The 27226-nt window shown below is 37.1% G+C and overlaps 1 protein-coding gene across 1 annotated transcript in view; it reads left to right on the top strand.

Moving 5' to 3' along the window:
• Positions 1 to 6564: 6564 nt before the first annotated feature.
• Dhx36 (DEAH-box helicase 36) overlaps positions 6565 to 27226 on the top strand; it is a 41271-nt gene continuing 20609 nt past the window's right edge. Inside the window, exons 1-13 of the mRNA XM_051198659.1 lie at positions 6565 to 6871; positions 9947 to 10065; positions 10893 to 11127; positions 13444 to 13482; positions 14687 to 14857; positions 15815 to 15894; positions 16764 to 16838; positions 17114 to 17280; positions 18820 to 18901; positions 23345 to 23485; positions 23741 to 23843; positions 24141 to 24228; positions 25172 to 25227. Of these exons, the coding sequence (XP_051054616.1) occupies positions 6647 to 6871; positions 9947 to 10065; positions 10893 to 11127; positions 13444 to 13482; positions 14687 to 14857; positions 15815 to 15894; positions 16764 to 16838; positions 17114 to 17280; positions 18820 to 18901; positions 23345 to 23485; positions 23741 to 23843; positions 24141 to 24228; positions 25172 to 25227 (1581 nt within the window). The 5' untranslated portion in view covers positions 6565 to 6646. The remainder of the gene's footprint in view (positions 6872 to 9946; positions 10066 to 10892; positions 11128 to 13443; positions 13483 to 14686; positions 14858 to 15814; positions 15895 to 16763; positions 16839 to 17113; positions 17281 to 18819; positions 18902 to 23344; positions 23486 to 23740; positions 23844 to 24140; positions 24229 to 25171; positions 25228 to 27226) is intronic.

Below are 27226 nucleotides of genomic sequence, written 5' to 3'. Positions count from 1 at the left end.
ATCTCTTTTTGTCTGTAAACATACACCTGAAGATAAAAAACGGGTTCCTTGTTAGTGTCACCATCTGGTGGTGACTTCTACCAACTGCAGATGTACAGTGCCTGGAAAAATCAAATAATTTAAATACATTCTACTATATAATCCCTCATACTTCTGACAGCTGATCTTGGCAGAGGCAATTCATTGTAAAGCAGGAAAGCATGTTGCATTTCTCAGAACACAAGGGGAAAGGGGAACTGGCCTGTGCATTATTTCATAACTTCTGATAAATTCGTCTGACATTAGATTTCATAAACATTTTCTCTGACTCATATCTTTCAGCTTATTTGATTCATTTTTCATTATAATTGGTGACTATTGTATACCATAAACTGTTCTAACTACTTGGAATTAAAAGTGTAAGTAAAACAAAACACATATACAAGTATACATGTGACAATTTAAGCCAAGTATAAAGTTAGTGAATATGTTCATATAACATTGCCTCATCCCTAATACCAATTTTATGCTGAGAAGATTCTCTGAATTGCTGTCAGGTCCCACAATCCATCAGACAGAGTCATATAATGTATAGGTACATTCTATTACTTGTATCTCACTGTCTCCCTTTTCTCTGGTCCTGAACAAACTGGTTTGTAATGAGAGTTTTTGGGTCTTCTCATCAGCATGACCACCTAATGACTAGAAACTTGCATCTGTCAATTGAACAACCTATCAGACCCAATTCTGTTCTTCCTATGATGGAGCCAGAATGAACATTCAAATGAGGTTTTGTAGAGAGCCACTGGTGCCATTCCCGAAGATGGCACCGGTTTCCTGTCCATAAGCCAGCAAGGCGCAGATGCGCCATCCATGTCATGGGGTGACTGTTACAAGCGTTGCGGGCTGCAACTGTCAGTAACGGACACGGCTCCTCTGAGCATATATAAGCAGAGCCCTTTTTCCTCCTCGGGGTCTTCCCTCAACTTTCTGTAATAAGCTGCGCAATAAACATAGCTGCAGAAGAATCCTGTTGTTGAGTGTCGTTCTTGCAGGCAAGGCAATAGCGCTCGACAAGGTTTCCCCATGTGTGTGTTGTCACACATAGAAAGGGAATGCTGTTCATGACTCCATGAGAAAAGTACAATAACAATTTCATACTTGGAACTTTTCCTGGAGTTTGTTCTATTCATTTATTCCCCTGGCTGATTCTATTTGTGTACTTTTCTCCTGTTTTAATTTTCATCCTATTTTTTAAATTTATATTTAGTTCTTTGAAAATTTCATACTTGGGTATGTATACCACATCTTGTTCATAACCACCTCCAATTTCCCCCATCACATGTCCCACAGAGCCTCTTCAATACATCACCTCCCATTTCCATGTTTTCTTTAAAAATAAAAATCCACTGTGTACAATTATTGATGTGGGTACATCCATTGGTGCATGGGCAACAGCAGCAACTACATCCCCAAAGGAAAGTGACTCCCCACATCCCAACAGCCATAAATGTCCTTGGCTGATTTTAATGTGCATTTTTCCATGAAACAAACTGTAGCCATGACTGTACAATTGCTCAAATAACAGATACTGTCAACTTTTGTTTACCTATGTAGCTCTGACTTTGAGACCGGGATTAGAGGACCTGAAAGAACAGGGCCAACTACAGTCTAATGCTGTACACAGCCTTACTTTAATTTTAGTGTACTTTCATACACGGCTGTAAGGAAGAGAGTAAAGATTCAAGGAAGGTTGTTGGAGTTCAAAACAACAGGATCAGCAACACATGATCAGGAAAACATAAATGTCAATAAGCACATATTAAATATTAACAGAGCAGTCCTTTCCCAGGACTTTCTCAGGACAGACCAATTGAACCACATTTGCCTGACATGTACTATAGACTGTATCTGGGAATGCATGAAAGCAAGGCGCAAGGGCCATATCTAGATTCAGGGCAAACTAATTAGATTGGGTTCTATAGCTATGTTGTGACACCCAGAAAGAATAAGCATGTCTTAAAAGTTGGATGTCAATGTTTGTCATAGGAGACAAGGCATCAGATCCAAGAACAATCCCAGGACAAATGCACCTAAAGTAAAAGCCCTCTGCTTTTTATTTTTTCCTCCTGAAGCCTCTCTCATGGTTCACTAAGGTTGGACAATCAGGCAGGAGGAATGGGTCCCAAAATCAGGCAACAAAGTCAGAGTCAAAGACACTATTCTCACTGCTAGGACTCCCATGTGAATACCAAATCACACAACTATAACATATATGCAGAGGACCTAGGTTGGGCCCACATAGGTTCCCTTGTCGGTTCAGTCACTGTAAGCTGTTATGATCCCAAGTTAGTTGGTTCTGTGGGTTTTATTATGATGCTCTTGACACTACTGGGTCTTACAATCCTTTCTCCAACTCTTATGCAGGCTTTCTAGAGCCCCACCTAATGTTTGGCTGTGGGTCTCTGTATCTGTTTCCATCAGTTGCTATGTGAAGCCTCTCTCAGTTGGGCTAGGCACCAATATGATCACTAGGAGTCATTTCATTGACTTTTTTTTTGCCATTCGTGTTTTGTTCTATCCTGGGTTTCTGGGGTATCCCACTTCTGGGTCCTTACTCTCTCAGTAGGTGGGGTCCCTCTCAGTGTATGGGTCTCCAACTGTGCCTGTCATCAGTTGGTCACTCTAACAGTTTCTGGGCCATCTTTACCCCTAGCACATCATGTAGGCAGGACAAATTGTAGGCTGAATGGTTTGTGGCTGGATTGGTGTCCCAGACCCCTGACTGGAAGTCTTGCCTGATTACAGGAGATGGCTGGTTCAGGCTCCATGTCCCCAAATGCTAGGAGTCACTCTCATATATTCCTGGGACTTTCCATTGCTCTGGGTTTCTAGCTCATCTCAGATATGCACCCAGATTCCAGTTGTCTCTCCCAGAACTCTCTCCTTCCATCCTCTCCCCACCTGATCCCTATTGTTCCCATTCCCTTTCCTCCTTCTAGATCTCTCCTCCCATCCACTGGTAATGCCCTTTCTATTTCTCTTCAGTGCTCTTCATGCATCCTTTTCTTGCCATACTTGATACTTAGCTTCTCTGGGTCTGTAGGTTGTATCATGGTTATCTTTATGATTAATATGTGCATATGAGTGAATACATGTCATATTTGTCTTTCTGGGTCTGGGTTACCTCACTGTGGATGATATTTTCTAGTTCCATCCATTTGCCAGCAAGGTTCTTGATGTCATTGTTTTTAACAGTTGAGTAATACTCCATTGTGTACATGTACCATATTTTCTTTACCTGTTCTTCAGATGAGGGGCAGCTAGGTTGTTTCCAGCTTCTGGCTACTATGAATAAACCAGCCTGTTTTTTCATAGAACCCAAGATCAGCAGCCCAGGAGTGGCACCACCCACAAGATGCTGGATCCTCCCACATCAATCATCAATCAAGAAAATGCCTCACAGTATTGCCTAACTAGCCAATCTGAAGAGGACATTTGTTTCAATGGATGTTCCTACTTCCCAAATGACTCTAGCTTGTATCAGGTTGACACAAAACTCCCTAATACAAATTGTAAAAACAAAACTTTCCTCAACTCTTTAACAGTTCAGAAAGTTTGCAGATGATCCTCTATACCACACAGGAGAAAAGGAGGGAAGAGATGTTGCTCGGTGGCACAGAAATTACTGGGATGGAGTCAAGTACCCATACAGCTAAAGTCAAGTGAAATTTATGCCAGTAAGCTGACAAGAAACGACAGTCATAACACCAGTTGCTGAAACAAGGATGAATTAGTTGGACACACTCAATGGACTCTGATAGTCAAGGATTCACTATCATATATTTTGTTAATGAGCCTAAATATGATATCAAACGAGCAACTTTTAGAGATTAAAACACACGTGCAAGGACTATTTTCTACAGTAACAAATCTCCCAGATCTCTTGCATAAAGTCTTATCTTAAAAAGAAGGAAAGCCTAACAGTAAAACCTCATAATGACCTGAAAGAAGAAAATTAAGGGTTCTGATTTTCAAGGAGAATGCTAAGAATAAACCCTACTCCTGGGCCTTCATGTCAATGTGAAAAAATGGGTTGGTGTGTTGTTATAAAGATTATGGAACATGCCAGATTTCCTGACACCAACTCAACTATGTAGTGTCAATTATTACTGTATCCTGTGATTCTCTGTGACCCACTCTTGCTACATTTTAATTAGTGAGTAAAGGATGTGGAGGTTAGATGTTTGTGGAAGTAGACACCAGATATTGTCATTTTGAATACAGTATTTATGCATCCATGCCCTATCCTGTGAACAGTAAAGACAGCATTTGAGAAGGATGGCACTGTAGGCTGTTGAAAACATATTAGTATAACACTCTCTTTCAAACCCATTATCCTGGATACCAAATTTTACTTATTGCCAATTATGTTTTATTTTCTGTAACATCTCATAGTTATTAAAAAAAAGAAACAGTTTCTAAATCTTCTTTGTTCAGTACTTGATGACATGCAGATTAAAGTGACAATATGGATAAGAAACAAAAAAAGATGCACATAATTGCATCACATAAAATTTAGAGGGGTGGAAAGTGACTTGAGGAGGTGGGTCGAATTTGAGACTTTGACCATTGTGCCCCCATTGTGTATGATATATTCCAAAATACCTATGGATGCCTGACACTCCAGATATCATTGAACCTTTATAAACTGATATTTCCCATTCAAATGTTCATATAAAAAGTTTAATTAACAAAGTAGACACAATAAGATATTAATAAACAACCAATAAAACCTTCTAAAAGTATGTGAATGTGGAGACCTGTGAAATGGCTCAATGGATAAAGTGTTTGCTGCCAAGACTGACAACATGAGTTCTATATCCTGACTCCACTTAATGGAAGAAGAGAACTGACTCCTCCAAGTTGTCCTCTAATTTCCACTCATGTACACACACATAAATAAAAGTGTAATTATTTTTATGTGAATGTGTTTCTCCCAGTCTTCTTCCTTCTTTCTCAGAATAGCTTCCTGAAAGAATGGCTCAATGTGTTTGGCCTATTACATTCTGGTCAATCAGAACATGTTTTCTGTTCCTATCTTCCATATGTAAATGTGATGCCTTTTACATCTTAATTAAGAGCTTATCTTGTACTGTGGCCATAATACAAAGCTTGAAGTACAATAGCAAAATTATCATGAATGTTTTCCCTTTTTCACAATTTCACAGATAGATTTTTTTTTATCATTTATCTTAGCAATCTCTGCATATAATTTTCTTATCAAACCAAGGGCTTTCACTTTTTCTTTTTAAATTAAACACTTCAAGCCTCCCTTTTGGTTATGTATTTTTATCACAATTACTATGGTAGTCATTATGGGAAGGAGTCATTATTAAGTTAAATAATGGCTCCTTGAACACAAGCACTCCAAAGCCATCAATCATCCTGTCCTGATGAACTAAGAGCCATAGGAAGTAAAGGGCAGGAATCTTGTTGCACACCCTCTTAAACCTTTCCCATTCATAATCCTTTTCTTTGGGAGGTTTGCCTTTACATAATAAGAGAACTCAAATGTATTTACTCAAAAAAAATTAGGTCATAGTGGATTATTATTATTTTATTATTATCAGCATAAAATTTCTCTTTCTAAGTTTATTATTCTTTCCTTCAAAGAAAACAATCAAGCAATTAAAAACTCATATATACCTTGAATTTTATGATTTTTGTTTTTGGCCAAATATATCTGTGACCTTTAACTCAGAGGTCTAAACAAATTAGAGAACCTCTAGTTATAAACCTCATGGCTCATTTACTTCCTTACTTTATAGTAAGTGGCACAAAGCACTGACTAGCCTTGTTAACAAGCAGCATATGGCTTCAAATTAGTTTGTGAATTTTCAACTGTGATTTGCATTTCTCAAGTGCTCTGCCTTGAATCCCGAGACATATACTTATTTTATACTACAGGTAAAGTAGTAAATAAAGACCATAATTATTACTATCATTAGTAGACAGAGATATCCTAAGTTGCCCTCAAACTCATTAGTAGCTAAGAATGGCATTGAACTTTTGATCCCTCTCTTTCCACCTCCTCATTTCTGAGATTACAGGCCAACATCACACCATTTACACTGTGGGCTTCCTGCAAGCCAGGCAGGCACTCTTATCAAATGAGGTGACACCCTGTATTGAAGATTCTTTAAAGAAAGCAGATTCGTGTGCATACTAACATGACTGAAAGAAGTGCCGGGCAGTTTCTAAGACAGGTGATGAACCTCTTTGGTCTTTGAGGAAGGGTACACATTGGTTCACGGTTTTGTTGGGTATGCATTTACTATCCACAGCTTTTCAAACTAACCCTTTGCAAAAGGAATAAAAATTACTCAAGTTTCCGCACTTCTCCAGGCCAAGTTAAATACCCCGCCATCTCCGGGCCGCCCGCCCGTCATCCAAGGAGAACCATACACAAAACTATTACGCGAGCGCTACTCTCCTCCCTTATCTGTCCATGGCGTCACCGGAAATGCCTGCTTGTGACTCTCAACGGCCCGCCCTCTCGCGCTGGGCGCCGGAAGCAAAGCAGACGCGAATGTGCGCCCGCTTCCGGGCCCGGACGCCATTTTCAGCGGTTGCTTTTTGCTAGGGCTAGTGGTCGGCCGGGACGATGAGCTACGAATACCATCAGAGCTGGAGCCGCGACGCGGGGCCGCGGGGCTCCGGCCAGGGCTCTGGCGGCGGCGGCGGAGGGAGCCGGGGCCCCGGCGGCGGAGGAGGCGGAGGGGGCCGCGGTGGTCGGGGACGGCATCCCGGACACCTGAAGGGTCGCGAGATCGGCCTGTGGTACGCCAAGAAGCAGACGCAGAAGAACAAGGAGGCTGAGAGGCAGGAGGTATGGAGGTCGAGGCGGGGCGCGTTTGCCCGCTGCTCCCGCCGAGCCCGACCCTTGGCTGCGGTTGCTCGAGCTAGGTGCAGCCTCAGCCGAGCCTCCGGTAACGGGTGTGCGGCTTCCTAACCCGAGCCATCACTCCTGCAGCCCTGGTGCATGCACGCTCTGCTTAAGGGCTTGAGAACTGGGCATGGATGCTAACTTCAGATTCCAGCCGAAGCCGACTTTATTGGGGATGTCATCATTTCCTTTAGAAGACTCACTGTCACTTTTACGTTCCTTGCGTGGAGCGGTCAACAAAAGCAGTAACACGCTCTTAAAATGTAGATCTCCGAGGAAAAAGTAGTTTACCTAGTAGTAGTATTAGCATTCAAATGCATCACATGCTCGTCTTTTTTGTTTGTTTGTTTGTTTTGTTTTCTTTTCTTTTGTTTTCATTTCTGTATCTGAATTTTCTGTTGAATAGTAGCTGCTCTTTAGGAGGGAAACTTACCGTCCCTGAAAGGAAGACTCTGTAGGGCAGTATTTCACTCATCTCATAAGGGGATTGTCAGTTTGATTTGTAGATCTGTAGTATAGGAAGCATCATGTTTTTTGAATGACCTGTTATCGTGAAAGAAATAAATCATTGCAGAGAAGCTTTTGGGATGGCATTTTAGTGACTTAATGAGAAGCTCCAGTTATAATAGATAGGAAATATAATTAAAACATAAACTATTTTATTCTTCCCCTTAATAACCTCATTTTTATAGGTTTCTTGGGACTTTTAAAATTTATCTTAATACCTTTTTACATTCTTCTATTTGAAGAACAAGCTTTTTTTTTTTTTTTTTTTTTTGGACCCTGTTGCATACATGGTTTTTGAATGCTGCTATGGGGAGCGGGACACATTCTAATAGCACATTCTAATAGCAGGAAAGAAATACATAAACAAGTAAGTTAAATAAGTGAAAGTTATTTTCTTCCATATGTACGAAGGATGCACTGAACTTATATGCATTGGATATTAATATGTAGTGCAGGCTGACCCAATTGCTGGGATTTCATGTGTGTGAGTCTCAGAGCTGGGCTTTTATTTAGTGAAACTCTTGACTCAGACCCCATTCCCAAACTTCCATTTTAGCAAATCTCAGTGCCGTTTATCCACTTGTCAGCTGGAATTGAATATTGACTTTTGTCTTTACTTTTGGCAGATCTGTTTGCTCTGCTTTCTGGGTTTGATCAGTATTTTGTTTTCTTTCCATAGCCTCTAAACTACTCTTTGAATTATATCCCCTTCCCCCCCACACACACACACACAGGTGGTCTCTTAAAAGGGACCTTTAGGTCATTTTATTCTTTACTTTGCAACTTGATCATTGAAGCCATGCTACCTCTGCCATTTGCTCATTGGTGTTTTCTGGGAATCCTGGGAATATGGGTTTAACATAGCTCCTTGAGTTGATCATTCTTAGCTCAAGCTGAGTCTGATATAATCATGGTCCCATTAACATTTTTGTTTCTGCTCTTTATTAAGTTTTATACTATTCTGCTCTCTAAAATATGTCATTGAGTTATCCTTAAATGTGTTTTTCAGTTGTGTAATTCTTCTTTTCACCAGATTCAGCTTGTTATAGTTGTATATTTTATGTTTAAAAACAACAACAACCTAGTACTTACAAAATGAAAATACTCCAGTGGAGCTTCATTATTCTTTCAGCAGATATGTAAATTAATTTTTATGATTATCCTTAAATGTGTTTTTCAGTTGTGTAATTCTTCTTTTCACCAGATTCAGCTTGTTATAGTTGTATATTTTATGTTTAAAAACAACAACAACCTAGTACTTACAAAATGAAAATACTCCAGTGGAGCTTCATTATTCTTTCAGCAGATATGTAAATTAATTTTTATGAACTGATGTCTTAGTCATAATGTTCATAATATATAGTACCCAATTTACAGAGAGGGAGAAGTGTCTAGGGGCCATAGACAGAATACATTGTTAGTATATAGAGAATATGGACTTTGTATTCAAATGAAAGAATCTTAAAAGAGACAGTTTGATGATAGTAGGCATACAAATGAGGATTTCAGGATGGCTCTGATAACTCAGAGCAGTGGTTCTCAACATCCCTAATGCTGTGACACTTTAATACAAATCCCTCATGTTGTGGTGACCCCCCCAACCATAAAGTTATTTTCATTGCTACTTCATAACTGTTAAGAATCATAACGTAAATGTCTATTTTCTGGTGGTCTTAGGTAACCCCTGTCAAAGGGTTTTTGGACTCCAGGGGTTGAGACCCATTGGTTTAGAACCATTGACCTAGGGAAATATTGGGGATTAGAGTTACCATTTGGCAGTACAAGCACCCATGGATATTATTGAAGTGGGGGTACATAATGAAAAGAACACTTAGTTCTGAAGTTCACAGATCTTGGTTCTTAAGCTTGAATAGACATGGGGTTCACCTGGTACCCAGTCAAAATATATGATTGAGACAGGGCCTGAAAGAGTCTGCTTTGTTAACAGGACTCCAAATGATGCTGTACTGCTGGTCTGTAACATGTGTGACACTGATAATTAGGAGAAGAGAAGGCTGGGGGAAAAAAATCAGAGGTGGAATATCCAGAGGTGTGAAGAAGAGTATATAAATTGAAAGTGGCAGGCAGTGCATGGGTGTCATAAAGATATTAATGAAAGCCAGCTGTGGAGATGGGTTAGTAAGACATTGCAGTAGGGCGTTGAGAAATGGAAGAATAAAGAAATGAAGCATTTGGCAGCAGGTTTGTTGGAAAGAAGGAAAACTAGAACATTAGCTTTAGGAGTGGAAAAATTGAAGTGATGCTTTTACTTTTTATTTTTGGTGATGAGATTGAGCATTAAAGACTGTTTATTTTCTTTCTGTTTGGGACCTGAGAGTAAGACACAAACATGCTCTTCTTGCTAGCCATCTTTAGAGCTGATTTTATAGACATATGGTAAGCCAAAAGGTCTAGAGGGACACACAAAAATATTTCTGTAAATTTGGCCTAGGATTAGATGTAATTTTATGTTTGTATTAAGAGATAACAATTTCTTTTTTTACAAAATAGAGAGCTGTAGTACACATGGATGAACGACGAGAAGAGCAAATTGTGCAGTTGCTGAATTCCGTACAAGCTAAGAATGATAAAGATTCAGAGATATCCTGGTTTGCTCCTGAGGATCATGGGTAAAATAAACATGTTCTCATAAAGAATAGCAAAGAGTAAAAATTTGTTATAGCACTGGCTAGACAAAAGAAAAGAAAGAAAAAGAAAACTACCATCTTTAGTCTTTTCCCTGAGTCACATTTAGTCTTTTTAAATGTGTTGCAAATAGATTTGAAGAAAGACAAAAATGATTTGTTGTTTTATTTGAGACAGAATTTCTCAGTGTGGCCTTGGCTGTCTTGAAACTCACTCTGTAGTTCAGGATAGGCTTGAACTCAGAGAGTGCCTGCTGCTTCTTCCTGAGTGCTGGGAATAAAGGTGTATGCTCCTACACCTGACTCCAAAAAAGAGAAATTTTAGAGTGAGATATTGTTACTTGTGTTTCCTTCCTGTGGGACAGATCTACATAGAGTTAAATTGCTGCTGTTTCAGATGGTTGTCAAACCATACTATTTATAGGAAAAATTAGAAGTATTTTGGAAACTATGTACTTTAGCCTTTCATTTACATTTCAGAAAGGGCAACAGGCAAAAAAAGAAGTTGTAAAATAAACCAAAGCCTTGAAAAATCAAGAAAAGAAAAACAGTAGAAATGACTGCAAAGAATGAATGACGGTGTGGATTTTAATTTCTTAAGTATCTCAGGGAATTAATTATCTGGTAATAATACATGTAAAGATAGGGAAAAGTCCAAATGTATTATAAGATTTCAGCTTATTTCATAACAACATTGTTTTGCTTTCAGTGTTGGAGATTTTGAAGTATTTGGAGATCATAATGCTTTGTTTTGTTCCAGGCCCTGAGTTGCTCTTCATCTGGTCCTTTTGCTCTTTATTCTGTTGTTATAGGTATGGTACAGAGGTGTCTTCGGAGAAAAAGGTTAACTCAGAAAAGAAATTTGACAACCAGGAAAAGAAATCACTGAACCAAGAAAAAAAGACTTTTAGGATCACAGACAAATCATACATTGACCGAGATTCTGAGTACTTATTGCAAGAAAATGAGCCAAATGTAGGCTTAGACCAGCAATTATTGGAAGATTTACAAAAGAAAAAAACTGATCCTCGGTATATAGAGATGCAGGTAATGGAAAACCAATGGTGGAACATTAGTCATTGTTGTCCCTCCCTTGAGAGAAGTGGGATTATGGTTGAAGGTTGAGTCCTTGGTGTGGTTGAGTGCCATTCCTCAACAAGATACCTCTGTGCCAAGACTTTCTTTAGTAGCAGAAAAAAACAGGGTAGAAATTCCATACAACCCATGGTGGTGTATCTCATTCACAGATGCATATGTGTTGAGAGGAAATGCTTGATAATCTAATGCCTTTGGGAACACAGTCTTCTAGGCCAGTCTAGTGAGAAATGTGAATTCAGACAGTTAAAATGTCAGAATTGTGACATTTCTTCCAGCTCTGGATGCCTTCCTTTTATAGATCATAAAATTTTAATTTTCAAAAACTAGATCCTTTTATATTTACTAGCATTTAACTGTACTGCTGCAAAAGGGACTGAAGTTGTACGAATTATTTGTGTCAGACAAGCTATTTACAGTCCCCTACCCCAATCAATACATAAAGCTATGATTTCTGGGTGTTCTAGATATAGATATGATAAAATCTTCAAATGTGCACAATACATATTTAGAGAGATATCAAGGGTATCCTGGGGTTCATATCTTCTAAATATATATTGCCATTTTGAGAAAGCACACTATCAAAAATCTGTGAGAAAGCATTATTAACCCATTGGCTGCTTTGATCAAGGTAATTTCTGGGGTCCAAATTGTGTAGTTGTTTGGTTACTGTCTCTCTTTCCATTGTATAAGGCACACAATTTAGACAGATGACTGTTTTAGCTTTTAAAAAAAAAGAAAAAGAATCTTCTTTCCCAATCACTAATAAATGTTTCATTTCTATTAAAAATTAGCTGTATTTAAAATTCAGCACTTTGGCCTTTTTAAAAAAGGGTCTCCCACTGTTTTACAGTTCATCAAGTAAGCTAGATTGGCAGGCCAGTAAGCCCATTTATTCCTTAATGTTAGCACAGCACACCTGGCTCTTGTTTCTAATGTTGGTTTTGGGGGTTAACTGCAGGTCTTCATGTTGGCAAGGCAAGCACTTTACCTATACTGGAGTTATTCCCCTAGTTCTTAAAATGCTCTGAAGATTTATTTGTGTGTATCAGAGAGAATGAGAATGTCTGTAGGCAGCACCAGGGCTTGTGAGTGCAGGTGCCCATGGCGGCTAAAAAAGGGCGTGGTGTTCTCTTGAGCTGAAAATTTTAATCCATCACATTGACTGAAAAAAACCCGTACCATAAATGTGTTAATAATGTCCTTAATTACCTAGAACATTACCAACTTTAATTATTATGTATTGATACTAGTGTTTTGGTTTTTTTGAGATAGTGTTTCTCTGTGTAGCATTAGGGCCTGTCCTGGAACTCATGCTGTAGACCAGGCTGGCCTTGAACTCACAAAGATCATCTTCCCTCTGCCTCCTGAGTGCTGGGATTAAACTCATGTGCCACCATTGGACAAATACTAGTTTTTAAATTAAAGCCTCTTGTTTTTCAATCACAAAGATGTTGAAACTACCTTGTTTCTATGCTGCTGAAGTTGTTGTCCCTATTGCCAGATGCATTTATTTGAACATAAATTCTGGTACTTCTTAGTATGAATATAGGGTTCAGAATAGTTTTGGAAATTCACAAGAAAATACACACTAATCAAATAATTTGCTCTTTTTGATAATCTGCTTGCTATGTACCAGATTTTTCAAGAAGCTGTGTGTGTAAAAAAACTTACTTTTATATTTATAAAGATTTATCAATGTGCTCTGTGGCAACCCTATGAAATATAACCCATGAGGTGTTGATGCTCAGAAATCGACTAACAAAAATTACACTTCTGGCCAGGTGATGGTGGCACATGTCTTTAATCCCAGCACTGGATCTCTGTGAGTTTGAGGTCTGCTTGGTCTACAAAGCTACACAGAGAAACTCTGTTTAAAAAAAATAAAATAAAATAAAATACTAGCTTTTCTATGATCATGATCATTGTATCTAGTGCCTGTTGCATTAGTAAATAGTGTATGAATAAATAGGGAAAAGAATGATTGAGACATCAAATCTATGATGACTATTAGAATACAAATAGGATTAATGTGATAAAAGAATTTAGAGGTTGTTACTGTATTACTAGGTCATGGGTCATGAAGCATTTTCTAACCTTGAAGAACACACTTCTAGTAAATGTCTTGTGATTCTTTGTAAGTCATAGTATTTCACATATACTATAAAATAATTAAAATATTCTTTGTCTAACACATTTACCTATGATCTGTCCTGATTATAATTTGGTGATGTTTATTCTGAGAATGTTTTTTTGTTTAAATTTCAGCATTTCAGAAAAAAATTGCCTTCATATGGAATGCAAAAGGTAAAAAATACTTTGTACTCTTTGATTTGCACAAAAGTTAACCATATTTTTAAAAAAAAGCTCCACATTGAGAAGGAATAAAAGTTAGTGAACCTTCTTCCATGGGGCCGTTAAATGAATGCTTTAGAGCTCTTAAAAAATATATGAAGCAGTTTTCTGTTATTGTCCAAAGACTATTAAATTGTTTGGAGTCTAAAAAGTAGAATTTCCGTGTGTCTCTGAAAGATTATGGTGCACTTAACTGAATACCAAGCACTTGAGTTAAAATTGAGGAACTACCAAGAATGGTGCTATAATGGATTGATCCCATTTCATCACACACCCCCTTCATAGGATAACACAGTCCTTTATCTGGCTGTGTCCTCCCAACTTTATTTATTATTTTTTTTTCCTTTGCTTTTCATAGCACCTATTACCACCTGACATCTGTGTGTGTTCCCCTCCTAGTCTAATGTAAGTTTTTGAGGTCAGGGTGTGTTTTGTTTTATCTGTATCTCTTAACTTGGAACAACACCTGCTGATAAATTGGCAACCAGAAACTATTTGTTGAATGAATGAGTTACATTTCATTGCTGAGCATATTCCCTCTGTTGGGATGGGTTCTAGGCCCTTTGGGTACCACAACCCTCAGATGTTCCAAGTACTTTATATAAAATGTTGTTATATTTTCATATAAGCTATACACAATCTTCTTTATGGTTTAAATCATCTCTAGATTACCCACAATACCTCTAATAATATATGTAAATGCTGTATAGTAATACACTATATTCTTTAAGCAATTATGACAAGTTCATTATAGATGTAATTTCTCTTCAAAAACTTTGCATCTGTGCTTTTCTATAGATGCAAGAGCCATGGGTTTTGAGGATCAAATGTTTACCAGCTATTTTAGTGTTTAAACTTGAAACTTTTCTCATGATATATATACATTGTTAGAATAGATAGGAAATATTTAAATTAATATTTTAATCTGTATTAAAAATTTACATTAAAATATATAACATTCTTAACATAGTAGGGTGACAGTTTTGTTAATACAGTGAATTATTAGTATGAACAATGTTAATGTACATCTTTAAGATTTAGTTTCTCTAATACATAATTTGCTATTTGCCTTATCTTTACTTCAGTTGGAGAGAATTTTACTTTTCGGACTTGTCAGTATGTGCTGCTCTTCATTTTTATTTCTCTTTTGCACTAGGAGCTGGTAAATTTAATCAATAACCACCAGGTAACAGTAATAAGTGGTGAAACCGGCTGTGGCAAAACCACTCAGGTTACACAGTTCATCTTGGATAACTACATTGAAAGAGGAAAAGGGTCTGCCTGCAGAATAGTGTGTACTCAGCCAAGAAGGATTAGTGCCATTTCAGTAAGTAAACTCTCACTCTCTCCTCTAAGGAATTTTGATTGAACTTAACTGGCTTTTAAGATTTGCAATGATTCTTTATTATACTTAGGAAGTGTCCCCATGAGAGCAAATGCTTAATTAGTAATATTTGGTAATGAATACCTAAAGAGTGGATGATATCTCTTTCATCAATAGTAGATGCTCACAAGCTCAAGATTAATTAGTTCCAATACGAATCTAAACAGTGAAAAGCCAACAAAATGTTTATAGACTTGACGAGATGCTGCGAACAGTCTTCTTCATGGGATGCTTTAACTTAGGGTTCTTTTCAGTGGTCTGTTCCGTCAGCATTTAGAGAGGAAGCATATCAGGGTGGAAATAGACATTGTTTCAGATGTCTCTTTTGTTGCCCTATTGCTTAGCATAGATAATCTGTTAGCCTACTATTGCAGGAAGTGATAGAAGTTAGCAATGATTATAATTCTGTTTCATTTTCCATTTTGTTTTTGGTAGTCATGACCTTTGAAAATAACCAGCCAAGGACTAGGATTTAGACACCTGTTGCTCATAAAAGAACAATAAATAGAAAAATAAGTAAATTATCAGTGTGTACTTGATTTTAAATTACAATTTTCAAATTTGAACTGTGGTCTTCAACTATTGCAGACAAGTCAAAAAGAAAGTAATTGGAGGATCTCATGGAAAGAAAGATGTTTGAAAAATGATGATGAAATGAGAAAGAATTTGGTCTTGAAGGTCTTTATAAGGATAAATGAGAACTAAACAAAAGAAGTTGGTAGTGTACCATGCTCAAAGAAAACACCACATGGTTTTAGGTACCTAGGACATCAATAAATGTCTAGTTTCTAACCTCATTTGAAAATCAGCTACTTTTTAACAACCCCAGATTTTCATGACAGTTAAGTACATCTGTTTAAAGGAATTTGTATTTTATTTACAACTATGTTTTAATTAAAGGTTGCTGAGAGAGTAGCTGCAGAAAGGGCAGAGTCTTGCGGCAATGGTAATAGTACTGGATACCAGATTCGTCTCCAGAGGTAAACAGTGTTTCTTTGGTTCACATTTTGTATACAGGTAGATTTTAGTGAAGTGTTGAAATTGAGAGTTTTTCCCCTCTCTTATATGTTGATTCTTGTTATTAGAATTGACATGTATTTTAATATTGTAAATTATATTTATTTGTATGTATGCATGTGTATATGTACCATGGCATGTGGTGTGTATGTGTGTCTTTCAGAAGACAAACATGCAAGAGTCAGTTCTGTTTACCATCTGAGTCTTGGGGATTGAACTAGGGTCCACAGACCCCTTCATAAGTGTTTGAAGGACACTTATGGTGTAGGTGGTTGAGGATTAGAAAATGAGTTCCCCTAGAATTAATGTTTAAAGCAGTTTCCATATTAGTTAGCTTGCTACCATAAACTTATCTTTGAACCCTAAAAGTACCATTTTTTAAAATGTGTTTTCACATTAAGGAATGTTTAGTAGGGGATCATTATTCCCATTAAATGAGCTGGTGTCCTGTACCACTTGTCTAACCCTGTATAGATTCTACTAATGATATTTGTGTCAATAACTCCATTATCTCTCTCTGCTAAACTTCTTTAGTCCTTTCCTAGAACTGAAGTTGCTTAATCTGTTTAAATGAACAGAATTCTCTTTACCGAACCAGAAACTTAGGGCCCATAAATTCATTGAACCTTTGAATGTTAAAGGTTATACCTGTGAAAAAGAAATAATTTTAGCATCAAAGTAAATTTAAGGGTAGTTTTTCCCTTTACTTCATTGTGGTAGATGCCATTATAATTAAAAACTAAGTATAAAGATTGTTCTCAAACTTTTGTTGAACTCAGTACTTTCTTAGAAAGGAAAACCAAGAATTAATAACTTGTATCTTTGTTCACAGTCGGTTGCCAAGGAAACAGGGCTCTATCTTATACTGCACAACAGGAATCATTCTCCAGTGGCTCCAGTCAGACTCGTGAGTATGTTTCACTAAAGAAATAAAAAATGTTAGCAAAGAACTGAGTACTAGTTTACACTTATAACCGCAGTGCTTGAGAGGTGAAGATGGGAGGCTCAGGAACTCACATCCAGCCTTGGCTACATGAGGGACTTTCTCACCCATCTTCAAAGTTACATGAACACAGACACTTCACAGATACCCAAAGATGTAGTTGTTAAACATGACTGTGTTGTTAAAAATGGTTGTTTTCACTTTTAAACTGAATCACAAATTTCACATTTGTCTTCTAGGCGTTTGTCCAGTGTTAGCCATATTGTACTTGATGAAATTCATGAAAGGAATTTACAGTCAGATGTTTTAATGACTATTATTAAAGATCTTCTCAATTTTCGATCTGACCTGAAAGTAATATTGATGAGTGCAACGTTGAATGCTGAGAAATTTTCAGAATATTTTGGTGAGTAAAATTTGGTAACTATGCTAGAAAAGGTATCAGAAAAGGTAACTTCAAAACAAAAAAAAAAAAAATGTTCATAGTACCAGTTATAATAAAATTGAATGTCTACTAATTTGCTGTATTTTAACTGTATATTCTAGTTTTCTAGATGAAAGACCTAAGCCTGCTTTTTAAAAATAGTAGCATCACTTTTCTTTCACTATTAAGATATCTAGTTTCTTGGTGCTGTCACCAGACAATGAGGTGGCATCATTGAAATCAAACTGTAGGGATGTAATTTTTTCTTGTTTTCCTTTTTTTGGTTTTTTGAGGCAGGGTTTCTCTGTATTGCTTTAGAGCCTGTCCTGGAGCTCACTCTATAGATCAGGCTGGCCTCGAACTCACAGAGATCTGCCTGCCTCTGCCTCCCGAGTGCTGGGATTAAAGGCGTACGCCACCAACACCTGGCGAATTTTTTTTTAACTTTACTTTTCTGTGTTTGTGCATGCAAATCCTCTGTGGTATTTATGTACTGTCACAGGCTAGGTTTACAGTTTGCTAATGATAAATAAGAGTGCTCCCTTAGGAAGTGATGTCAGTGTGCTAGGTAGTAGTTAGTCTGTCTTCACTATTTTTTGTAAAATCTTTCAGGTGGATGCTGTTATTGCTTCAGCTTTGCAAATGACAATACAGCCACAGAACTGTTATGTAACTTATCCAAGGCTGCATAATTAACAGGGATTATCATTGCATAATTAAGATTCTGGAACTGGACTTGACTACTCCAAAAAAAGGCATTCTGTAGAATATTCCTCAGTGTCTTTCCTCCTTATAATAATAACAGAACTATTTTGGGGAAGGACAAGAAATTGAAATGTAGTATCAGCATTCTTAATTATTTTGTTTTTAAAAATGCTTATAAAATCTATCCCAGTTCATTCTTCATAGCATTATGATATAGTTGGGGCAGGTATTGCCTTTCTGGTTGTTAATAAGGTACCTAGATTTGGTGTGAATAAGTCAGTGTTAATACAGGTGAGATATACAGCAAGGGCAGTAGCTCAGGTCCTCTGATCTCTGGTGCTGCTTGGCGTTTGTTTATTGTGTACTTGATTTATTATGGGAGACAAATAGCATTTCACTGGCAGAGATAATTGTTAGTGAGCTTAAGATGGAAACAGTTTAATTTTTGATTAGTTCCTGTTTTAACTTTCTATCAACCCCCATTCTGAGTGTCACAAAGAGTAATGCTTTTTGTTTAGTTTGTCAGTAAAACTAGGATTTATCGTTTTACAATCTTGAATAGATTTTTAATGTATTTTGAGTTCAATCTAAAATGGTTCTGTTTATTATACAGTGTTATTGTTTAGAACTATGAGCATTTTTTATAGATTGTAGAAGTAAAATAACTACTAAAAGTAGACTGTTTTTAAGTTGGGTAGGAAAAGTAGAAGATATAGTGCAGAACTGTTTCTTATTGTGTTGTTTTAATGGTAATGTGTTGATTTTTAATTTTGAATATTGGGTACAAAGTCATGATTATGTTTTTGTCTATTATAGGTAACTGTCCAATGATACATATACCTGGTTTTACTTTTCCAGTTGTGGAATATCTTTTGGAAGATATCATTGAAAAAATAAGGTAAACATTAGGCAGTAAAATTAGTTAAAAAATACTAACATACCACTCTTCTTGTGTCAGATTTATTCTTATCATTTGTCATTGGCAAAGTAAAATCCTCCTAAGTCTACTTATCATGGATTGCTAAACTTGGCCACAAATGAAAATAACTTGATGTCTTAAAAAATCCAGATTTGTCATTTGTCCTCTGTATTTTACTAATAATTCCAAGTGTGGATGGTTTTTTTAAAGATCCTTGGACAGTAAGGTTTGGTTTTCTCTGTAGTGCTTGAACCTTTCTTTTAGTCTCCGGCCTGGTTTTCATTCTTTTCTAGCTTGTTGCCCATCTTTTAAACAGATTTCCCACTAAGGTTCTTGTGCTTTTCCCAGGTTTTTTGTTGTTGTTTCTTTTCAACAAGATCTTACTATACAGCCCTGGCTAGCCTGGAATTCACCATGCGGATCAGTCTAGCTTCGAACTCAAATTGTCTTGCCTTTGCCTCTCCAGTGCTGGGCATAAAGGTATCTGATACCATGTCTGACTTTTCCCAGTTTTTAATATTTTCATTGTATAATCTTGTCTGTTTCTCTGGCCATAGTTCTATATTTTCACATCTGAGTACTGTAGCTACAACACTTCCTAAACTCTCAAGCAGTTCTTTAATCCGGAATATTCCCATAGACACCTTATATCGGAGAGATTCCAAACTGAAATCATTCTTATTTTTGATTACTGACAGTTTACCACCAGCACAAATAAAACAGTGTGTCTTGCCAAATATTTCTCATGCTTAATGAGAATCTTCTACCTAGTTTGCTAGATTGTAAATCTGAGAAGATAGTCTTTGTCAATATGGCAATAATTTCCTTTCTGTGCTGAGTGACCAGCTTATACCACATTTTGTGCCTGCTCCCTGACACATCTAGCTTCTGTGAGCTGTGTCCCAAATGTCTTCTCATTCTTCTCTGTATAAGTGGGTCTTACTGTCAGCTTGATTGGAATGGCTTGTTTGGGTATTGTGATACTTTTTACTTTGTCTTCACAAATCTTACCATGTGAAATCCCCCCACAGGATATCTTTTCATGTGAAACTTCTCTGAGAAAAGTCTGACTAGGTTGTATACCAGAGTGCCTCAAGTAGCCCACATTTTATTGCCTCTCAGTACTCTCTGAGAACCAGTACCAGCCATTAAGCTGCCAGCAATACCCTTTAGCAAACTGAACTAAGTTGTATGTGTTCATTAATGGGAAAGGGCTAGGAAAGCACAGGCTTCCAGATGCTTAGTCATTATCCTGCCTCTTGTTTTTAGTGTCATTTCCTTGTGGTGTGTTTCCTATAGTTTACTAAATGTATTATTCCTATTAGCCAATCAAGGCTGTTTCTTCATGACTTTATATGTTAATGTTACTTCTTTCAGATTTTATTTGATACTTTCTTTTTAATTTTATCTGTAAATCATTAAGTAAGAAAAATCCCAATTTCCTCACATCTCCCACTATTTATATTATAACTTGTACATTGGCTATCATGACTGTAGTGTGTATTTGCCTCTTGCACAAGATACTTATTTATTTATTTTTCAGTCAGGGTTTCGCTGTATTTCTGTGGAGCCTGTCCTGGAACTCGCTCTGTAGACCAGGCTGGCCCCAGACTCACAGAGATCCATCTGCCTCTGCCTCCCGAGTGCTGGGATTAAAGGTGTGTGCCACCAGTGCCGGGCTGATTTTGAAGTTTTTAAAATCAAGGATTTTGTCTGACTCATCTTGATAATTTGTACACCACAGTGCCTAGCTTATAATACACACATAGATAAATAAGCAAATGATAGATGTAGATATACTTGTAAATTTTTTTTGAAGACTTTATCCCCCCACTTGTTAATTAAAACTAAAATTGATAGTGGAATGGAAAGAGTAAAGATCTACAATTTATTTTACATGAGGAAAAGTCAGCTAAATTTTGGCTAGACATTTACTTAATATACATTAAGCCTACACTTCACCTTGTGAGTATTAACAAAAAAAGGGAAGACCTGATATTTGTACGCCCTTTAAATTTGTGTTTTGGCAGAGGTAAAGCTGTTATGTAAAGTATGGGGGATAAAGTGTAAGAAATGAGATGCCATATTGTATTTAGATTTGGCAGGTGAGGGAAGCCGTGAAAGTTGGTAGAAAGGAAGGAAAGTATATTTTAGAGGGAAGATGGAATGTTCTAAAGGGAGACAGAACAGTTGTCTTCTGTGTTTTGGTTTTGTGGTCTGGCCATAAGCATTTTATGCACTTAATTGCATCTCAGTTTCTTGCTGTCTAGTTTCTACCATGCTATATTTATCAGTTACTTTGTAAGAAATAATATACAACAGCTTGACAATGTTAAAATGATGGAGTGTCAGCAATCTACATTTCATAATGAATTGCTTTCTACTTTTAATTAATTAATTAATTAATTAACTAATTAATTTTATTTATTTATTTATTTATTTATTTGCATTTCAATCCCAGTTCCCCTCCCTCCTGTCTTCCTGCTCTCCCCTTCTTCCTCACATCCCACTTCCCATCTGCTCCTCGGAGAGGATAAGGTCTCCCGGGATGTCAGCTAAGTCTGTCCCATCCTCCTTGAGGCAGGACCAAGATGCTCCCCCACCCTCATGTCTAGGCTGAGGAAGGTATCTCTCCATAGAGAATGGGCTCTGTAAAGTCAGTTTATGCATTATAGTTAGGTATTGGTCCCACTGCCAGTGGCTTTATAAATTTTCCCAGCCATACCATTGTCATCTGTATTCAGGTGTCCTATTTCAGTCCTATGCCAGTTTCTCAGTTGACAGTGGGGAGTCAGTGATCTCTCACTAGCTCAGGTCAGCTGATTCTCTGGGTTTCCCAATCATGGTCTTGACTCCTTTGTTCATATTCATTGCTCCTCCCTCACTTGGATTGTACTCTGGGAGATTGGCTCAATGGTTAGTTGTGGATCCCCACACCTGCTCCCTTCTCTTTCTGGAAGAGGGTCTAGCTTCTTTGCAGTTGTGGATTGTAGGCTGGTTCTACTTTGCTTTATGTCTGGTAATGAATTGTTTTCTTAAGGTTGCTGGAAGGCAGAAAAGATCAAGGAACTCTAGAGAAGGGACTGATATTACAAAAAGGTTTCTGTGCAGTCGCCATCCTCTGCCAGCTTCAGTATCTGGGGAGCTGAAGGAGGATGGTCTTTTGGGTAGAGATTTTTGTCAGAATCCCAGGTTGCTTCCTTCCGTGAGAAGGAAGCACAGCAGGAAAATAAGAGGGATGAATCACAACAGCTAAGTGAAGAATAAGACAGAGGGATGTGGAGGGCTGTGACTGCACTGTGAGTTGAAGGTTACCTCTGATCTTATGAAGATACAGGGGAGGGGACCAACTCTCTTCATATGCTTCCAATCAGGATCTTTGTCAGTCTCATGTTACTGTACCTCAAGTTGATGCCTTTATGTGTGTGTATTAAAGACTTAGGGAGACCCTGGACAATGGTACTGAATAGGAAAGACGATTACCACATTTTGGTATTTACTGTATGCCAGGCATTTTATCACCCTTTTTAGAGTCTCATGCTAGTAATGTGGTTAGAGTATGAACTGTACAAATCTGACTAGAGCCTGGAAGGTCAATACCTTCTGAAAGACCACAACTTGTCAGTGGCAGTACTGGGCATGGTTTCTGTCTGACTCCATTCATTCTCCCAGGCCATCTAGACAGTATCCTCCCTCTGAACTCTGAGAGCCCTTGGGGTTAAGGTAGCTTCGGTTTTCCTTTGCCTCTTGAGTTCACAATGCAAGTGAACACTTCTTGGACACATGTACTTCCATGGCTACAACACCATGGTGTCACTATAGCACTAGACAGGACACATACTGGCTCTCCCTTTTGCTGTAACTGTGACATCAGAACTATGCAGTTAGCATGGTTCCAATACTCATGGAGTTTATAATTCAAGTTATTGGGGTTAAATCATACTGCTAGCATTTTAGGAATCTTTATATGCTCTTACTTTCTGTTCAATTTTGTTTGGAAAATTTTTCAAAGTCCAGGTTGTTTTCTTAAGCTTACTTGGCCCTTCTATTAAAATTTATTTTGGAGCAAGCTTAAAATTAAAGATAAAAGTTAGCTCAGAAATCATTTTTCATTTAGGTTGTTTAGATGGCACATAGATCTTATATGCTTTAATGGGGAATACTTTTTATCTTAAATGTGAAGTTTTAGTATTAACAAAGTGAGTTAGTATTTTGCTGGAAACTATAGTGAAAATATTCTTAGAATCTGGTTTGAAATCTCCAGTGTAAAACAATCAAGTATTATGTAAAGCCATAATGTTTCAAATGTGGGAAAATACATTCTTAGAATCTAGTTTGAAATCTCCAATGTAAAACAATCAGATATACGTAAAGCCATAATGTTTCATATGTGGAAAAATACATAATACTCTTTTATTTTAGATATGTTCCAGAACAAAAAGAACATAGATCCCAGTTCAAGAGGGGTTTCATGCAGGGCCATGTAAATAGACAAGAGAAAGAAGAAAAAGAGGCAATCTATAAAGAACGCTGGCCAGCTTATATAAAGGAACTGCGAACAAGGTAAGTGTGTGCTTGAGGCAAGAACACAGTGGCTGAATTGCTAAACTGAGAATGTACTTGAAAGGAGAGAACCTCATTCTACCTGAACACTGCTGATTTGGCTTACCTGTTATTTATTATCCCAATAATTTTAACTTTCTCTTATCTATAGATTGTTTGTTCATATGCAAGCTGAGTTAACTTTAAGTTTTTATAGCTGATTAAGCCATAGAAAATTTACCAACCATTTCATGACTTTCTGTGTAATCTTGGTAGATACTCTGCAAGTACCGTAGATGTTTTGGAAAGGATGGATGATGATAAAGTTGATCTGAATTTGATTGCTGCCCTTATTCGATACATTGTTTTGGAAGAAGAGGTTAGTTTTGTTTAGTTTTTCTTTTTTAATTTTATTAACATATCAGAGCCATGAAAAACTCACTTTCCTAAATGCTTTTTAAAAAGTGGACTAGGGGAAAAACTCAAAATAACATAGTTAAGGATTTAACCTCTTAAAAGACTGAACAAATTATTTCTTGATTGTAAATCTGAATTTTTAAGGGGACCTGTATTCATAGAAATGGTAGCTAAAATTCAAAGCTACTTAATTTTAGTGAGGATTTAAGTGTGCATAGAATTGATTGTTGGTGTGATTATTGATCTCCTGTCTATATAGGATGGTGCAATACTGGTCTTTCTACCAGGCTGGGACAATATCAGTACCTTACATGATCTCTTGATGTCACAAGTGATGTTTAAATCAGGTATTCTATAAATGTATTATACTATAATTCCAAGACTGCTACTTGAGTTCATTTAGTATGTGTTTTCCTCTCCCTTTTTAATTAGAAGAAGTTGTTACTTATGGGGCTAGGTTGGCATAGGATTTGGCTAAGGCCTGTTGGGTTTTTTATTTTAAGAAACTGAATGTTTTCTAGAAGCTCTGAATCGTAAGTGAAGATGGGACATACATTGCAAAGCTTTTTAATTTTATGAGTATTATTTTACCCCTTCTCTGAGCTTCCTTAATAAGATTGAACTTTAAAATTAAAATATCGGTATTTAGGGACTTTCAGTCCCCCCGCCCCCATTGGAAATTTAATTAATAGTCAGAGCGGAGTTAATGGCTTCATAGGAATGTGATTTAGAGTGATGACTCCTACCACTATAAATTCTAAGAATTTGGGCAGGGGCTGGAATCCTGGCTCAGTGGTTAGGAATGCTTGCTGCTTTTCCAGAGGATCTGGGTTCAGTTCCCACTGCTCCACATCAGGTGACTGATAGCTGCTTCTCACTCTAGTTCCAGGGCATCCATCTCAGTGTTCTGGCCCTTACAGCACCCATACACATGGCATACGCATAGAAACACATACATAAATAGAAAAAGTTTTAATTTTGAAAAGAATTGATAAGCAAGGATATCAATATAAAATAGATTAACACAGTGTTAACTGGAACTCATTGGAATGCTCAGAAAACAATTGTAGAAAAACTCAATTTAAGCAAGCTTATCAATATAAAATAGATTAACACAGTGTTAACTGGAACTCATTGGAATGCTCAGAAAACAATTGTAGAAAAACTCAGTTTGGGTCTATGTAGAAATATAAATTAAGAAGTGTGTGATTCAGCAGCTGAATATATTGTTCCATACATGTACATGTATGTTTAATAGATCATTAATTTAGTTTTCTTTTTAATTTTCAGATAAGTTTATTATTATACCTTTACATTCACTGATGCCTACAGTAAACCAGACACAGGTATGTTTCTAAATTTGTTCAGTCTTGGATTAAGGCAAAATTTATAAGTACTTAACTGTGTATTGTCTATTTTTGAAATTAAAATGTGTCTACATTGTTCCCCACCCCCAACCCCTTCCCTTTCCTTCCTCCAACCCTTCCTGTGCACCACATGTAAACTGCTCTTTTCAAATTCATGACCTCTATTTCTGTGTTGTTGTTGGTAGTGTGTGTATGTGCACATACATTCTTAAATATATAAATATAACCTGCTGAGTTCATATAATGTTACTTATATGTATGTGGAGTTTTTATGGCTAACCACTTGGTATTGGTTAATCCACTGGTGTGCTATTCCCTGAGGAATAGCTCTTTCTCCTTCTCTCAGTATTCATTAGGTGCCTCCGGTTCTCTTTCTAGGGTTGGGACCTCAAGTCCTTTCCCCTTTTGGTGTTTGCATGTCTATTGATGTTGCCCTTCATCAGGTCTTGTTAGTCTCTTGATGAGATTTGAGAAGTGTTGCTTCTTTGACATTTCTAGGAGATGAAAGTCACAGCTAATTTCCTGTTCCTCTGACTCTTATAATCTTTCCACCCCATTTTCAGCTATGATCTATGAAGCTTAGGAGGAAGAATTGTGTTGTAGATGTAACAATTGGGACTGTGCTAGTTTATAGGCATCTTATTGGGTAGAACTTTCCCTTTCTTTCTCCCTTGGAAGCTGGATGGTGTCTTCTGGTACCATGCAAGCTAGTTGTCAGGGAGGAGGGTTTCAGGTCCAAACCAGCTATAGTCCTCTGGGTTCTGTGTCTGAAGTACATGGTGTCTTCAACAGTAGGTACCTACTTCAGTCTTTGGGAGAAAGCAAGGACAAGACAATAGTGGAGTCTCTTAGACAGATCTGACCTGACTAGCAACTCAAAACAAAAAGAGGTTTTCTAAGACCCGAGTTGACGTCTATGTCTCTGGGGATTGGTGTGTGTGTTGGGGTGGGGGGTAGCATTGTCATCCCATATGATAAAATTTCATTTAAACTATAGGTATGTTTTCAGAAGCTTATTGTATTATGTCATTTGCCTTCAAAGTAATGATCCATGTTTTTAAAAATACTTATAAAGAACCGTTACTTTGGAGAATGATTTACATAAACTTAACTAGGATAAATTACCAATCAGATTAGTTTTGTTAGTTAGGAAAGTTTGAAAAGTGGCTTCATCAGTAACTTGTTTAGGTTTCCTTAATCAAAGAGAAAAGCATATTAATACCACTTTAAAAAAAAAAAAAATCCAACCTAGAAGTGACTCTGTAGTGTATGTTGGTGTTTGAGATTTTGATTTCACAATTAGGGTAGAAACAGATTTCCTGTTTTACCTAATGTTTTACAACTGTTCTGGCTCTGTCAGATCCAGGGTTTTCTTAATGAGAATGATAATTTCTGATACTACAGTGTCTTCAGACCTTAGTAGAATAAAATGAAGTAGATCAAAATCTACCTTTCTTTCCTTCCAGTTTTCTTTCTTTCTTTCTTTCTTTCTTTCTTTCTTTCTTTCTTTCTTTCTTTTTTTATAATAAGAAAATACTATGACTCTTTCAATCTGTGTGGTGATAATTTGATGGAAAATTCAGCCTGTTGTATTAGAAGAATGCTGTGCAATGGAAGAAAATGAGGAAGACTGAACTTTTATTATTGAATAATTGATAAAGTGTATCTAATATGAAGGTTCTTCTGTCTTTGACACCCTAACCTAGTAGAGTATGCATATATTTGCTAGACAATATGTGCCTACTACTTACTGGTTTCTGTTTTTTATATGTCAAGGATAAATTCATTCTTTTGGGTATGTGTATGCGTTGTAGCAGTGGTTTTTGACTGCTTCTCTCTCTCTTCCTTCCACCGTGGTAGGGATAGAGCTATTTGTAGTATTTGGCATTTGAAGAGGCTGTTTTACTCCAGTCTCATCTCAAGCTAGTCTACCATGCTGCAGCACTTGACTCCATTCTGAGGGCAGGATTTCTGCCTT

The sequence above is a fragment of the Phodopus roborovskii genome, unplaced genomic scaffold, assembly GCF_943737965.1.
Source record: "Phodopus roborovskii unplaced genomic scaffold, PHOROB, whole genome shotgun sequence".
Taxonomy (NCBI): domain Eukaryota; kingdom Metazoa; phylum Chordata; class Mammalia; order Rodentia; family Cricetidae; genus Phodopus; species Phodopus roborovskii.
The sequence above is the reverse complement of the archived record's forward strand: the minus strand, read 5'-3'. Positions and strand labels throughout refer to the sequence as shown.